The sequence below is a fragment of the Podarcis melisellensis genome (assembly GCF_964234715.1).
Source record: "Podarcis melisellensis genome assembly, chromosome: 5".
NCBI lineage: Eukaryota > Metazoa > Chordata > Lepidosauria > Squamata > Lacertidae > Podarcis > Podarcis melisellensis.
Genome location: NC_138537.1, coordinates 62,914,756 through 62,928,502, shown reverse-complemented (window position 1 = coordinate 62,928,502; position 13,747 = coordinate 62,914,756). Strand labels below are relative to the sequence as shown.

Genomic DNA, 13,747 nt, shown 5'->3' with positions numbered 1-13,747 from the left:
CTGCATTACTGTACACACCATTTGAAAAGCAATGCCCATCAACTTGCGGGGGGGGGCAGCCCCCTCAAATATTTTATTGGGGAGGCCTAAGGGACCTCAAGGGACGCGGGTGGCGCTGTAGGTTAAACCACAGAGCCTAGGACTTGCCGATCAGAAGGTTGGCGGCTTGAATCCCCGCCACGGGGTGAGCTCCTGTTGCTCGGTCCCAGCTCCTGCCAACCTAGCAGTTCGAAAGCACATCAAAGTGCAAGACGATAAATAGGTACCGCTCTGGCGGGAAGGTAAATGGCGTTTCTGTGCGCTTCTCTGGTTCGCCAGAAGTGGCTTAGTCATGCTGGCCCCATGACCCAGAAGCTGTACGCCGGCTCCCTTGGCCAATAAAGTGAGATGAGCGCCACAACCCCAGAGTTGGCCACGACTGGACCTAATGGTCAGGGGTCCCTTTACCTTTACCTTTACCTTTACCTTTACGGGACCTCAGCCCCTAGGAGTTGGCTCCTATGTTCTGGGGCCGTATAGGTGACTCCTGGTCTAGCATTCAGGCAAATGCCTGCCAAAAACTGAACACAGTCATACCTTGGTTTCTGAACAGAATGTGTTCTGGAAGTTTGTTTGACTTACAAAATGTTCAGAAACCAAGGCGTGGCTTCCGATTGGCTGCAGGAGCATCCTGCAGCCAATCGGAAGCCATGGGAGCTGCGCTGGACGTTCGGCTTCCAAAGCAAAGTTTGCAAACTGGAACATCTACTTCTGGGTTTGTGGCATTCGAGTTCCAAGTTGTTCATGAACTAAGCTGCTCAAAAACCAAGGTACGACTGTATACCGACAGTTACTATGCAGAGCACCCATTATATTTTGTGAGCATTTGTTAATCTTCCTTATGTCTGAATAAAAGCTATTCCTAGACATAGAACTGTTCATAACTTTCATATGGGGATGTTTTTTCCAGGTTTGCACGAATATAATTGAAAAAAATGCTAACCCAGTGTGGAATCAACTTGTTAATCTTCAGATCAAGGTTGGTTTGTTGCTGTACAAAAACTATTACAATGTTGTTGTTTTATTTAGAAATAAGACTTTGGTTAATTAGCACAGTCTTCTTTTTTTCTAGTTCCCTTCAATGTGTGAAAAAATAAGACTGGTGGTGTACGACTGGTGAGTTCTCCTTTGTTGTTTATAGAGTTGCATGTGAAGCAACAATGACAATGCTACAAAACAAAAAGGTTTTAACATATGTTGGTGACTTGTGCCGCACAAGCTATCGCAGAATTAATTAAGTGCTCTTTGCAGAGCGGTGCTCAGATTATTTGTAATGAAGTCGGTTATAGCTTGGTGTTCTTAATAATTGCCGCTGTTATGGAGCATGACAGGCCTGCCTGTTTAAAATTCCCACGAGTTCTCATTCATTAGCTACTCAGCTTGAACCATTATAAAGATTATAGAGATCATTAGAATTGTTTCATGGATAATTATGTCCATTAGGCTTACTGCTGTCAGGGTTGTCAGCTGTCAAGGCAGGGGGTAATACAGGCACATAGTCTTTTCTATAAGGTGCTAAAAGATATGTGTACATCCTTTAACAATTGAGTAGTGCGCGTTGTGCCATCTGATGGCTACTGGTGGAACTGAAATCCTGTCATGGACGTATAGGTGAGTGTAGCAGCCATAGGATAACCTTGTGTGTTGTCTTCTCCTAACTTTGCTGACCTGGGCTTAGGGATGGGGAGAAATTTGGTTCAGCTTGTATTTTAGTGCAAGTCTGCCTAATTCATACTTCTTGAAAAGAAATGTGAATTGAGACACAGCGATTTCTCCTAATTCTGTGATGCAGTTCTCCAACTAAAAAAAAATGTGTACTAAAATGCATATATTAGGGAAACGTGCATAAAAATATTTTTTAAATTAAAATAACATATAAAATGCATCATATCTGGGGAAATTGCTTGCAAAAGTATATAAAAATGTATATATTAGGAGGAATTTGTACTAAAGTGCCAAAAGATTTTGTGAGAAGGGTTTGGGGGGGGTATTTTTGCAGAAATGTGGTAAACTGACCTTAACATTGAAAAATGAGAAACTGAGAGAACTTGAAACTGACTGATTTGCCCATGGCAATATATATATATGTGTGTGTGTGTGTGTTTCTTTACAAATGCAGTAAATAATAATGGTAGTATTAGCGATAAATATACAATTTTCAGTACAGAACATGGTTAAAACAGGACCTATATAGTACTACAATTTTATATGCTTAAGACCACACCCACATCTGAATACTTAAAATGAATACTGACGATTACATCATTTCATAAAGGGATCGCCTCACCAGAAATGATGTCGTAGGCACCACATACTTGAGCCTATCCAAAATTGCTGCTTCGGGGGGAGAAGTTGAAGGTAAGGTAGTTTCTCTTCCAATGTTGTTTCTTCAAAGGAGCACCTGTAAGTTCAAAACAGAAGAAAGAAGAAGGAAGGACAATGTAAGAAATAGTATTTCTTCACTCAGGTTCAGTGTACGGAGCCATTGGAGAGGAGCGGTGGCGTCACATACCAAGCCTCCTGGCATAATAATAATAATAATAATAATAATAATAATAATAATAATAATAATAATTTATTGCTTATTCCCCACCCATCTGGCTGGGCCTCCCCAGCCACTCTGGGTAGCTCCCAACATATTAAAAACATGATAAAACATCAAACATTAAAAACTTCCCTAAACAGGGCTGCCTTCAGATGTTTTCTAAAAGTCACGTAGTTGTTTATTTCCTTAACATCTGATGCCACATCAGAGAAGGCCCTTTCCCTGGTTCCCTGTAACCTCATTTCTTGCAGGGAGGGAACCGCCAGAAGACCCTCTGCACTGGACCTCAGTGTCCGGGCTGAACGATGGGGGTAGAGATGCTCCTTCAGGTATACTGAAGGACCACTTGCCGGGAGGGGGGAGAGACCAGGCTCTAGGAAGGTTGGGTGCTGTGCAGACACATCAGCAGAGCCAATCTGATGCTCCTGCTGATATGCCTGCACAGCACTGACCTCCCTGCTCCTTTGTCCCACCTCCTCCTGGTAAGCAGCAACACAGTTCCTTCTGACATTCCTATTCATACGTCCTGCTACCTGATTGGTACAAAGTGCCATATGAGTCTGCATGTAACGCTTGCCTAGAGTAGTCCAGGGGTAGGCAACCTAAGGCCCGGGGGCCGGATGCGGCCCATTCGCCTTCTCACTCAGTCCTGCGGAAAGTCCGGGAATCAGCATGAGTAGAATGTGTGCTTTTATTTAAAATGCATCTCTGGGTTATTTGTGAGGCATAGGAATTCATTCATTTCCCCCCCCCTCCCCAAAAAAATAGTCCAGCCCACCACATGGTCTGGGGGACAGTGGACCGGCTCTTGGCTGAAAAAGGTTGCTGACCCCTAGAGTAGTCATTTTCTCTCCACAGGGACTATTTCAGGAATAGTGTGGTCTTGGTGGTTAGCTTCCCACCATAGATGTTGTTGCCCTGATGAAAGTTGGTTGGCCTTCCTCCTCCCCCAGTGAAATTTCCCACATTTTGGAAGAACAGTTACTATTCTTTGGAGGTGTCTCTCTTAGACCAATCCATTATATCCTTCATAATGAGTGTGTAGTACACTATTGCTGAAAAAATGAAAACTGGTTGCTATAGGTCTATGCATACCATGCACTATCTTGAGTTTCCTTACCACTATGGGGTGCTATATTTTCTTCTGAAGCTGATGTAGCTTTGAGGACTAGTTCCTTTGAGGACTGCATGAGAGGGGCACCTGTGATCTTAAATGTTTGCACTTGTCTGTCATCCTGTGATGCCCGCATAATAGCCGTAAAATGCTGCTATAATTTCTTATTTTGTGAGGTTGATACCGGCAAAGCTGTCGGCACAACCCATCCTAAGTACTTATGTGATTTAGAAGCAAGACTTAGGATCAGGACATACCTTATTTTTTAGAGCAAGACTCCAGATTCACTTTGATTTAAATGTTTTATATGTTGTACATTATCTGTACAGTACTACATACCAAATAATGTGTTGTCTTTTATAATCTATAGAGTTTTCATCTTCGGGAGCTGGGGCTTCATCATATGAAGGTTCATAATCATATATTGGAGTTCAATGCAAATTCTTGCCCTTTCCGCAAACTAATATTTCCTTTTAAAACCAAATGTGTAACCCATACACTTACATTAATGTTAGCAGCTGCGATGATACTTATGATGATAATTTTTAACAGTTTGGGCATTGGATCATGATTGCATGAGATTTTCTTTGACTTTTGCATGGCTTTACTGTATATTTTTGCATGCAATTGTTTAATTTATTCTATACCCCAACTTGTAGCACTAAAGATATATGCAGGAGCTTTGGAGACAGTGCTTGGTGGTTTGGGCTGTTAATGGCTTGCTGTGTTTAATGAGAGCACATAAACAGATTTTATCTATGAAAACTATCACAGGCAGTATACATTTGCCTCAAATTCTGTGCCTGATTTCTCAAAGATTAAAAAGCTTTTCATAAAAACAGATGCAATATTAAAGACCTGCCTCTGAAAGGTACCCATAAAATCCCTTTGTTTTCTCATCCAGTATTTAAAAATATGTAGTGCAGATTTATTAGCAGCACGGTTAAAAAGAAAATGATTTCACATTTCTGTGCTGAATTGCCCTGAAAATTTAATTATGCAACGGTAATTATACTGTGAAATTTTCTAAGAAACCTTTGCCTTATCAGTGAATACTTTAAAAAAGGAATTATGTTTTATATATATATATAAAAGCGTGTAACTTTATATTTGCCTGACATCAGCACATTTACTTGGAGAGAAGATTATATTTTTTTTCACATTACAAAGAATTGTGGGATGAGAGTGATTCACACTTCTAATTCTACACTACTACAGAAATAATGTGAATAAGATGGTTGGGTGAAATGCAGGAGGGTGCACCTGCACTTTTATTAGTGATGTACAATAGGGATTTTATCATGGCAAACATAGGAGATTATATTGTGGCAAATGACACCTGCTGAACTTCCTGTTTCTGCACAACTAGTGACTACGGGAGCCCCAACCTCCTTTGCATCTGCCCACCCTAAATGCAAAAAAAGGAAGAGTTCTGAATCTCACTTCTTCGTAGACTGCTCTCACTCTGCAGTTTGGAGAGCAGCTGTGGTTGTGTTTCTAGGGGGCTATGAGTTGGTTTGGATATTTGTGCCCAGCATTTAACAGCAACTGATTCTACTAGTCTTCTGCTGCAACATCTGATGCAATTAAATAATTCAATTATTACAACAGTGTACTGATCTACGCTAACCTTTCACCTGTGACTGTAACAGTAGTTTAGACAGAATGTGTGACTAATATCTCCTTTCAGTTTTATTAATGTGTGAAAAGCAGTCATGCATTGACGTTTATGATCAGGAGCTAAAGAAGAGAGAAAAGCACAGTGATGAGAGAACTATGAGTATAGCTGGAGTATTTTCTGGATGTTTCTTTCTGCAGAGGAATCTACGCTGATCATAACAGCTGTCAGAGCTCTGGTTGTGCCTGTAGTTCTCTCCTGTGCTTACACCGCCTTCCTTCGGCTCCTGAAAAAAGATGTTAATACAGGACACATATTTCTCAGTGCTATGGTTCTTTTGAATAAATGAAGGTCTCTTAGCATGAAGGTAGCACAGCCAGTTTATTCTATGGGGTTCTTTTCCCATAAAGTTTTGACTAAATTCAAATTCATGCATCACCGCTCTGACCCAGAGCTCTCCAGACACTGTCATATGCAGTGGGCTCTTTTCATTGAAGTGTATGGAGACATCCTTGTGTATCCACAAACATGTCTTGCCATATATCCTGCTCACTCATTGGTCTTTTGCAGGAAGCCAAATTTTTGCACTGTTCCTGTTTGGGAGGCTAGATTTTCCTGGGGACAGGCAGTTCCTTACCCCAGTGCACCCCAGAGGACGGGGTGGGGAAGCTGTGGCCTCAGGATGTTGCTGGACTACAATTCCCAGCATAGCTGGGACTGAGGGTATTTGGAGTCCAACAACATGTAGAGAACCACAGGTTAGTCACCGTGGATTAGAGATGGCCCAGTCACAAAGAGTTTATGGGTCATGGTTAATCTATTGAGAGATATTCCCAGCACTTGGACTTTCTTTATACCCATAGAATAAAATGTTCTTATTTGACTAACAACTAACATTTAACATTTTAGTTTGCTGCATCCAGAGTTAATGTTCACACCCTCTTATGGTGTTTTAATCATGATGTTTGCTTATCAGTAAATACCGGAGAGACGGAAGTGGGCTTCTTACCAACATTTGGGCCTTGTTATCTAAACCTTTATGGAAGTCCAAGAGAATATACTGGATTCCCAGATCCGTATGATGATCTAAATTCTGGAAAGGTTTGTTTATCTTTTGGAATATCTCTTAGTCAAGATATCTGCCTTTTGCTGTTCTCTTGCTTCCACACAATGGCAGGAGAAAGAATGTTGGCAGGGAGTTCACCGTTGAGAATATAGTGTTATGACTCCTTCACCAGTTGTCCTTTTAAATGCTCCATCACATGTATAAAACAATGTGTACCTTTTAAAAGAATTTGATTTGGTGATGTCATTTTCAAGCAACAATAGTACCCACTCTCAAAACACAGTTTGTAGTCTTCAAACATAATGTGCAAATTGTATTGGTGCTAAAAATAAAATATTGTTATTTCTCTGGTACCAAAAACCACTGTGGCCCTTTGTAACATGCACATTTTGCAAAGTCTAGTCCATCTATGGCCCTAGGCATTCAGAAACAGGATTGGAAGATTCTCACACAAATTGCTGCTTGCCTCTCTCCCCAGCAGCTAAGATTGTGCATGCTTAGGTCTGTAAAGGAAGCTGGAATTACATCAATCAACTGTTTGGAGGGCATGAAAACAGCCTGGATTCAATCTTTCCACCCCTTACTGCCAAGCAGTTAATTGGCCCAATTCCAGCTGCCTGAGAAGGAGTGGTTCTGTTTTACTTACTTTAATGACCTTATTGCTTTTAACTGAACTTATTTGTAACCCACCCAGGGATCTTCAAATGATGTAATCAAACAAATAAACAAATACGCTCAGGATAAATATTATAAGATTGTATCCAATGACCCATGTTTATTAGTTTCAGTAGAAAAACTGGGATTGTTGACTTAAATTATGTCGGGGAGGGAGCCTATTTTATTGTGAGATGTGATAAAGCATGCAAATTGGAGGGTGGAGATGATACTCACAGTTTAAAAGAATATACTAGCTTTGCAGCTTACGTACTATAGATTGAAGTATCGCATTTGTGTTTCAGGGAGAGGGGGTATCTTACAGAGGCCGGATCCTGGTTGAACTAACCACACTGCTTGACAGCAAACCCCTTTCTAAAAAGATTGAAATGATACCCAGTGATGATGTACTAGTGGTTGAGGTAAGTGCTGTTTTGTTCCCCAATATGTGAAATATGAAATATTTCAATCTTGCTCCTTTTGGGCAAGGCCCACTGCACAATCTCATAAGGTGGTTAGGCGAATCACACCCCTAGACATATCTTTGGAGTGGGCAGAAAAGAATACCATGCCTCCTTTTGCATTTATTTTCCACATAAATGGTACCTAGGGTTACAGACGCTGCAGGTTATGTGTTTTCGGGTTGCGCACCGCGCCGAACCTGGAAGTGCCGGAACGTGTTACTTCCAGGTTTCGATGCTCGCACATGCGCAGATCGCGACCCGTGCATGCGCAGACGTGGCACTGCGGGTTGCGAACGTGCCTCCCACATGGATCACGTTCGCAACCCGAGGTTCCACTGTATTGGTAGCCAGCAAATCATTTAAAATGTGTGGTTTCGTTTGACATTTAATGTTTCTCCACACTGGTAAATGTGTGTGTGTGTGCTCCTATATGTATCTTAGGTGGGGTTTTGCTTCAAAAATTAAACCACTGTTTGTTAAACCACTGTTCTTATTTGAACCTGCAGAAATATCAACGGAGAAGAAAGTACAGCCTCAGCGCCGTGTTCCATTCTGCCACCATGTTGCAAGATATTGGCGAAGCCATCCAATTTGAAGTCAGCATAGGGAACTATGGCAATAAATTTGATACCACCTGCAAACCGCTGGCATCAACAACTCAGTACAGTCGGGCTGTATTTGATGGTGAGTATTACTTCTGCACAAAACTAGCAATAAAGACGTATTTGGGTGGGTGGGGGCTGTAACTTTGAAATCTGTACTTACAATTAGGCAGAGTGAGGCAGATTTTGGGTGCCATTGTAGGGCATCAGGTTATTAGTTATTTATTTTTAGATATATATACATCTAATAACCTGAGATATTCATTTGCATTTTCCACCTTAGGCAGAAAAATAGCTTGCCCAGTCTTGGTTGAAATAATGTGAATAAAGATTGTTGAAATCCAACAGCTATACTGTACATATTTTTGTAAGAGGACATATTCCCCCAAATAATGTGCTTATTTCACTCCAGGAAACTTCTATTACTACCTGCCATGGGCAAACACGAAGCCAGTGGTGACACTTACTTCATATTGGGAGGATATAAGTCATAGACTGGACCCTTTGAACCTTCTTCTTGCCATAGTGGAAAAACTGGTAAGTTAATCACAACTGTTTCTCTTTCCCATAATTCATAGATACAATATTGTTGTGGCTGTATATAAAATAAGTAAGTAAGCTATAAAGCTTCTTCTTGGATTTGTATTCTTGCATTCAGCAATGTAATAAAAACTGTGGTAGAAAGTGGGCTTCTGGTTTCACAGCAGGCAGAATTTCAGTCTCGTCCAGTGAAAAATGCAAGAAACGTTGTTGTTTTTTGTGATGTAAGCTGCATAACTGTTAACTGGGCCTGGACATTATGAACATATTATGCTGATGCTTCATACGTTGCACTGGTTCCTGGTCCATTTCCAGGCCCAATTCAGAGAGCTGATTCATGACTTTTAAGTCCATTATAGCATGGAATGAGGGCACTCAATGGGTCACCTTTCTCCACATATGGCATTGTATTAACAGGCATATGCTGGGACTGTTGATCTGATAAGTACATCACCACAAGCCATTTTCCAGGTGTCCCCATTATCTGAGGTGCAGTGACCTGGGTAAGGTCCTTCGGGAAAGTGGCTCCCCATTTGTGGAATTCTCTCTCTTGGGAGGCTTGCCTGGCACATGCCATGAGGTCAGGCTTGATGTCAGCTGAATAACCCCCCCCCCAATACCTTTAATACAAGTTTTTAACCTTCCTGAAAGTTTTAAAGAAATTATCGGTGTGGACTTCTCCACAATCTTCCTACAGCAAAGACAATTATAACAACAGTCACAGCACTATAAATTCTTATACCAGCATGAAAACAGAACAAAACCATTCCAAAGGTATTTGGTATAGTTTTAATGTGTATTTTGTGAACCACTCTGGTATTGTGAATACGGTACAGTGGTACCTCGAGATGCGAACGGGATCCATTCCGGAGCCCCGTTCGCATCCTGAAGCGAACGTAACAAGCGACGGCATGTCTGTGCATGTGCGGGTCGCGTTTTGCCGCTTCTGCGCGTGATGTCATTTTGAGCGTCTGCGCAAGCGGCGAAACCCGGAAGTATCACGCTCCGTTACTTCCAGGTTGCCGCAGAGTGCAACTCGAACGCGCTCAACCCGCAGCACATTCAACCCGAGTTATGACTGTATATAAGTATTTGAAAATGAAAATAAGCAACAAATGAGACTTAAGTTAGTCACAATGGCTAGCTTAAGCCCCATTGATTTCAGTGGGTCAGCTCTGAATATGTCTAAATCTGGATCCGACTATGTGTTTGGTGTGCTTTACAAATAGTTTTCTGTAACACCGATAAGGGAATCTCACTGGGGAAGAAGGCTGCAAATGAGTAGCACATATGGACTTACCCAACTCCTTAAATCCACAGCAAACAAACCTGACAGCCTTAAAAGCAGGAATACAAGCAAAGGTTTCGGAAAACCAGTTGACTGAAACATGGCTGAAGCTAATAGATGAGCTTATGGAGGACTTGAGGTGAGTTGCCCTGTATCTTCCCTCTTCACAACTGCCCAGAAATTCAGTAGTGCTGCTAACAGAGATTGATTCCTTCTGCATAAGAAGTGCCCCAGTTCCTCAGGGAGAGAGCAAAACTCCTGAGCCAGAGTCTCTTTGGGACCATGGTGCCTTACACACCAATGTTTGTGATGTTATTTGAAAACTGACGTCAGGTTTCACAGCCGCTCCCACAAACTGTTGGTTGATTGGTATGTTTCTTACTAAGAAAGCCTACTCATTTCTTCTTTCAGCAAGGAGTTCCCAAGCCAGCAAGGCAAACACAATGTCACAGTCCTCGATACACAGATCTACAAACTGCGGGAGAAATCGATCAGACAGATTCAGGAGGCAGCTCTGAAAATGAGGAGCGAAGCCACAGATATCAAGGCCACACTGACAGAAATTGAGGATTGGCTGGAAAAATTAATACTACTATCTGAAGAGGTTGTTCTCTCTGCATTGATAATGGGCTAACTTTTTTTTTCTTCAGAGGGTTTCATGCCAGTGGTGGGCATTGCTAGTACACAAACAGGCAGACAGGTACATAGAGGCCACATGCTTATCACTCATACAGGCAGGAGGCGGACAGGCTCCAGCAGGCAAGCCAAAGCAAACTCACACACTCAGGCAGGCTGGCAGGCAAACCAGCAGTGCCCAGTGTTTCTGCTCCCCACTACAGTGCTAGCTTCAATATTGTATTGTGGAGAAAAACCAAAGCAATTTTGTAAGTAAACAACAAGCCATGATGTCTTGTTAGTAAGCAAACCACAGTCAAAGTGCTGGTCAGGGTTTAGACGGCCCAACAAACCGTGAATTGACAAACCGTAATTTATTAAACCATGGTTTAGCATTACATGAAAACTAGGCCATACTGAGGTCACCTTTAGAGGATCTGCGTGAGACACCTGGTATTTGAGATGTGACTGGTAGTGACAGGAAAGAGACTTTTTGGAGGTGGTAGCTGCTTGTGGAATTGTATTCCCAGGGCAACTTACCAGAAGAATAACAGTGTAGGTACAAGGTATTCTGTGACTCAGGTGTCATGGTCTTGAAATAAAAATATTACATTCTCCATATTCTATTCCCATATAGCATATGGTTGTGCTGAAGACAGAAACACTTGTGTATTAGAATGTTTTTGCCTGTTGTTTTAATACACCCACCCACCCTTAATACAGCCACCCACGTCAGAGACCTGGGATTGGCTGTAACTCCCTTTTGAGTGCATACTCAGTAACAAACTTGGGCAATATATAAAGCATACCAGAATGCCTGCTGGCCTGCTGTATCTTTTTGTTACTGTATAATGTGATATAATTCTTTAGAGCAAGTTATCTGTAGTGCCTTCCCCTTCCCTCTTAAATGTGAGTCTACAAATGCCTTTAATGGGAAACTTTGTCTCATTTCTCCTCTCATTGCAAAACAACAGCCACAGAACAGCATGCCTGACGTGATCGTTTGGATGATCCGGGGGGAGAAGAGGCTTGCCTATGCTCGCATTCCTGCCCATGAGGTTTTATATTCCACAATTCCTGGGGCATCTGGGAAATTTTGTGGGAAGTCCCGGACCGTCTTCTTAAAGGTAACCTAAGCCAAACACTTGTCTGCCCAACGTGGTTAGGTCTCCAGTGCTTGTTCAAATCTGTGGCCTGGAGTTCAGTCCTTTTCAGAGTCAGCCTGGTACAGAATGCTGCTACTGGAAATACAGTAGTCCTGGCAGAGATACTTGAAAGCATAACACTGAAATAAATTTATGCTTTCCATGTACCTGCACACAAACTATGTACAGATCTATTTTCTCTTAATTTGCAATAACCAAATGGATCGTGATAAATAAAATAAATAAACAGAGGCTTCAGAGTCCAAAGGCACTTATCTATCAAGGAAGGGGCCTGCTTGTGTCTCCTCTGTGTGTTTTCACCAGTGGTGGGCAGGAGGCAGAGGCAGTTGCATTCCGCCAGTGGCAGAAATGCTGTGCTCATTGGGACAGGGTGCCGAAGAATTGATGCTTTTGAATTATGGTGCTGGAGGAGACTCTTGAGAGTCCCATGGACTGCAAGAAGATCAAACCTCTCCATTCTGAAGGAAATCAGCCCTGAGTGCTCACTGGAAGGACAGATCCTGAAGCAGAGGCTCCAATACTTTGGCCACCTCATGAGAAGAGAAGACTCCCTGGAAAAGGCCCTGATGTTGGGAAAGATTGGGGGCACAAGGAGAAGGGGACAACAGAGGACGAGATGGTTGGACAGTGTTCTCGAAGCATGAGTTTGACCAAACTGCGGGAGGCAGTGGAAGACAGGAGTGCCTGGCGTGCTCTGGTCCATGGGGTCATGACTAAATGACTAAACAACAAACAGAGGTTGGAGGACTTCAGGGCTGCCACCGACCTGGAGCTTTCCCAAGCTCTGTTACCCCTGGTTTTGACTCCAGGCAGCGACCATTTTAGGTGCATCCAATTGATGCGCAATCGCCAGTGTGCAGGTCCTATTGAACCCAGAGGAGGGGAGGCAGGACAGGGCGGGGTGGTTTATGCACACTACACACCCCATCTGCATACGGGGTCAAGAACGGAACCCCTATGCAAAATGGTCTCTGCCTGTACTCAGCTTTGCTGAGGTGGGTAAACACACAGAGTCTTTGCCTCAGGTGGGACTTGATGATTCAGTCAGTGGTGGCCGTTGAAGCGGTTTGCCAGGTGAAACCTGTGCAGCATGGCAAAACAGAGGAAAGAGGGCTTCCTGCCTTTGGCTTCCATCACTGGGAAAGACAGTGGTAGAAGTGCATGTGTATAAGACAGCCACTGCCAGTGCTGTGCAAACAACAGTTGCTGAGTCCTGTTTAGGGAAGTTTTTGATGTTTTATCATATTTTTAATATTCTGTTGGGAGCTGCCCAGAGTGGCTGGGGAGGCCTGGCCAGATGGGCAGGGTAAAAGTAATAAATTGTTGCTGTTGTTGTTGTTAGTCATCCTGGCATGGGCACAGGCTGCCAATGGCATTAGGGTCAGTGGCCATATGCTTGCATGGTCGTGTCTGCATCACTCACCACCTCCCCATGCTGAACAATATGGTTAGAAAAGCTCCTATCCTTCTGGCACCATATTGTGCCTCATTAATTGGCACTGCCTTCATTCATTCCTATCTCCTCTCATGAAGACTGCCTGCTGTAGCTTTGCGCAGAGTCACAGAATAGGCTTATCTGTTCCAACTTCCTGCCCGGTGCAGGAAATCCAGAGCTGGGGCATCCCCAACATATGGCTGCCCACCTTTGTGTGAGTCATTTCTTTGGGGGTTGACCTCTTGTAGTCAGGGCTCCCTCTCAGAAAAGCAACCCACTTGGATACACGAGGTGTGGCTCCTCTGAAAGGGCCTTTTTACACTCCACATTCTAAAAGTCCAGGGTAAGGCCTGAATACAATTGCAATTTGGAGAGTGAGAAATGCTTCTCTGCTATCTGTAGTGGTGGATACACTCATGCAAGCATCACATCACACAACTGCTTTTCAGACCACTTATGGCAAGGAAATACTAACGACTGGTACTGCCAAGTTCTCAGAAATAGGCAGGAGTAAACACATTGTTAGATAAGAGCCAAGAACGGAATAACAGGAAAAGAATTAACAATCTGGCTGTGATTGTCTCCTAAATGTAGGGAAACT

General features: G+C 42.9%; 1 protein-coding gene across 3 annotated transcripts in view; it reads left to right on the top strand.

Annotated features, from left to right (window-relative positions):
- Positions 1-13,747, top strand: part of MYOF (myoferlin) — a 77,580-nt gene that overhangs the window by 28,358 nt on the left and 35,475 nt on the right. For all 3 annotated transcript variants that reach the window (XM_081913243.1, XM_081913245.1, XM_081913244.1), the window contains 11 exons: positions 950-1,018; positions 1,112-1,155; positions 2,315-2,397; positions 4,069-4,107; positions 6,293-6,417; positions 7,342-7,458; positions 8,007-8,184; positions 8,515-8,639; positions 9,963-10,069; positions 10,342-10,534; positions 11,520-11,672. In XM_081913243.1, the coding sequence (XP_081769369.1) occupies positions 950-1,018; positions 1,112-1,155; positions 2,315-2,397; positions 4,069-4,107; positions 6,293-6,417; positions 7,342-7,458; positions 8,007-8,184; positions 8,515-8,639; positions 9,963-10,069; positions 10,342-10,534; positions 11,520-11,672 (1,233 nt within the window). The remainder of the gene's footprint in view (positions 1-949; positions 1,019-1,111; positions 1,156-2,314; positions 2,398-4,068; positions 4,108-6,292; positions 6,418-7,341; positions 7,459-8,006; positions 8,185-8,514; positions 8,640-9,962; positions 10,070-10,341; positions 10,535-11,519; positions 11,673-13,747) is intronic.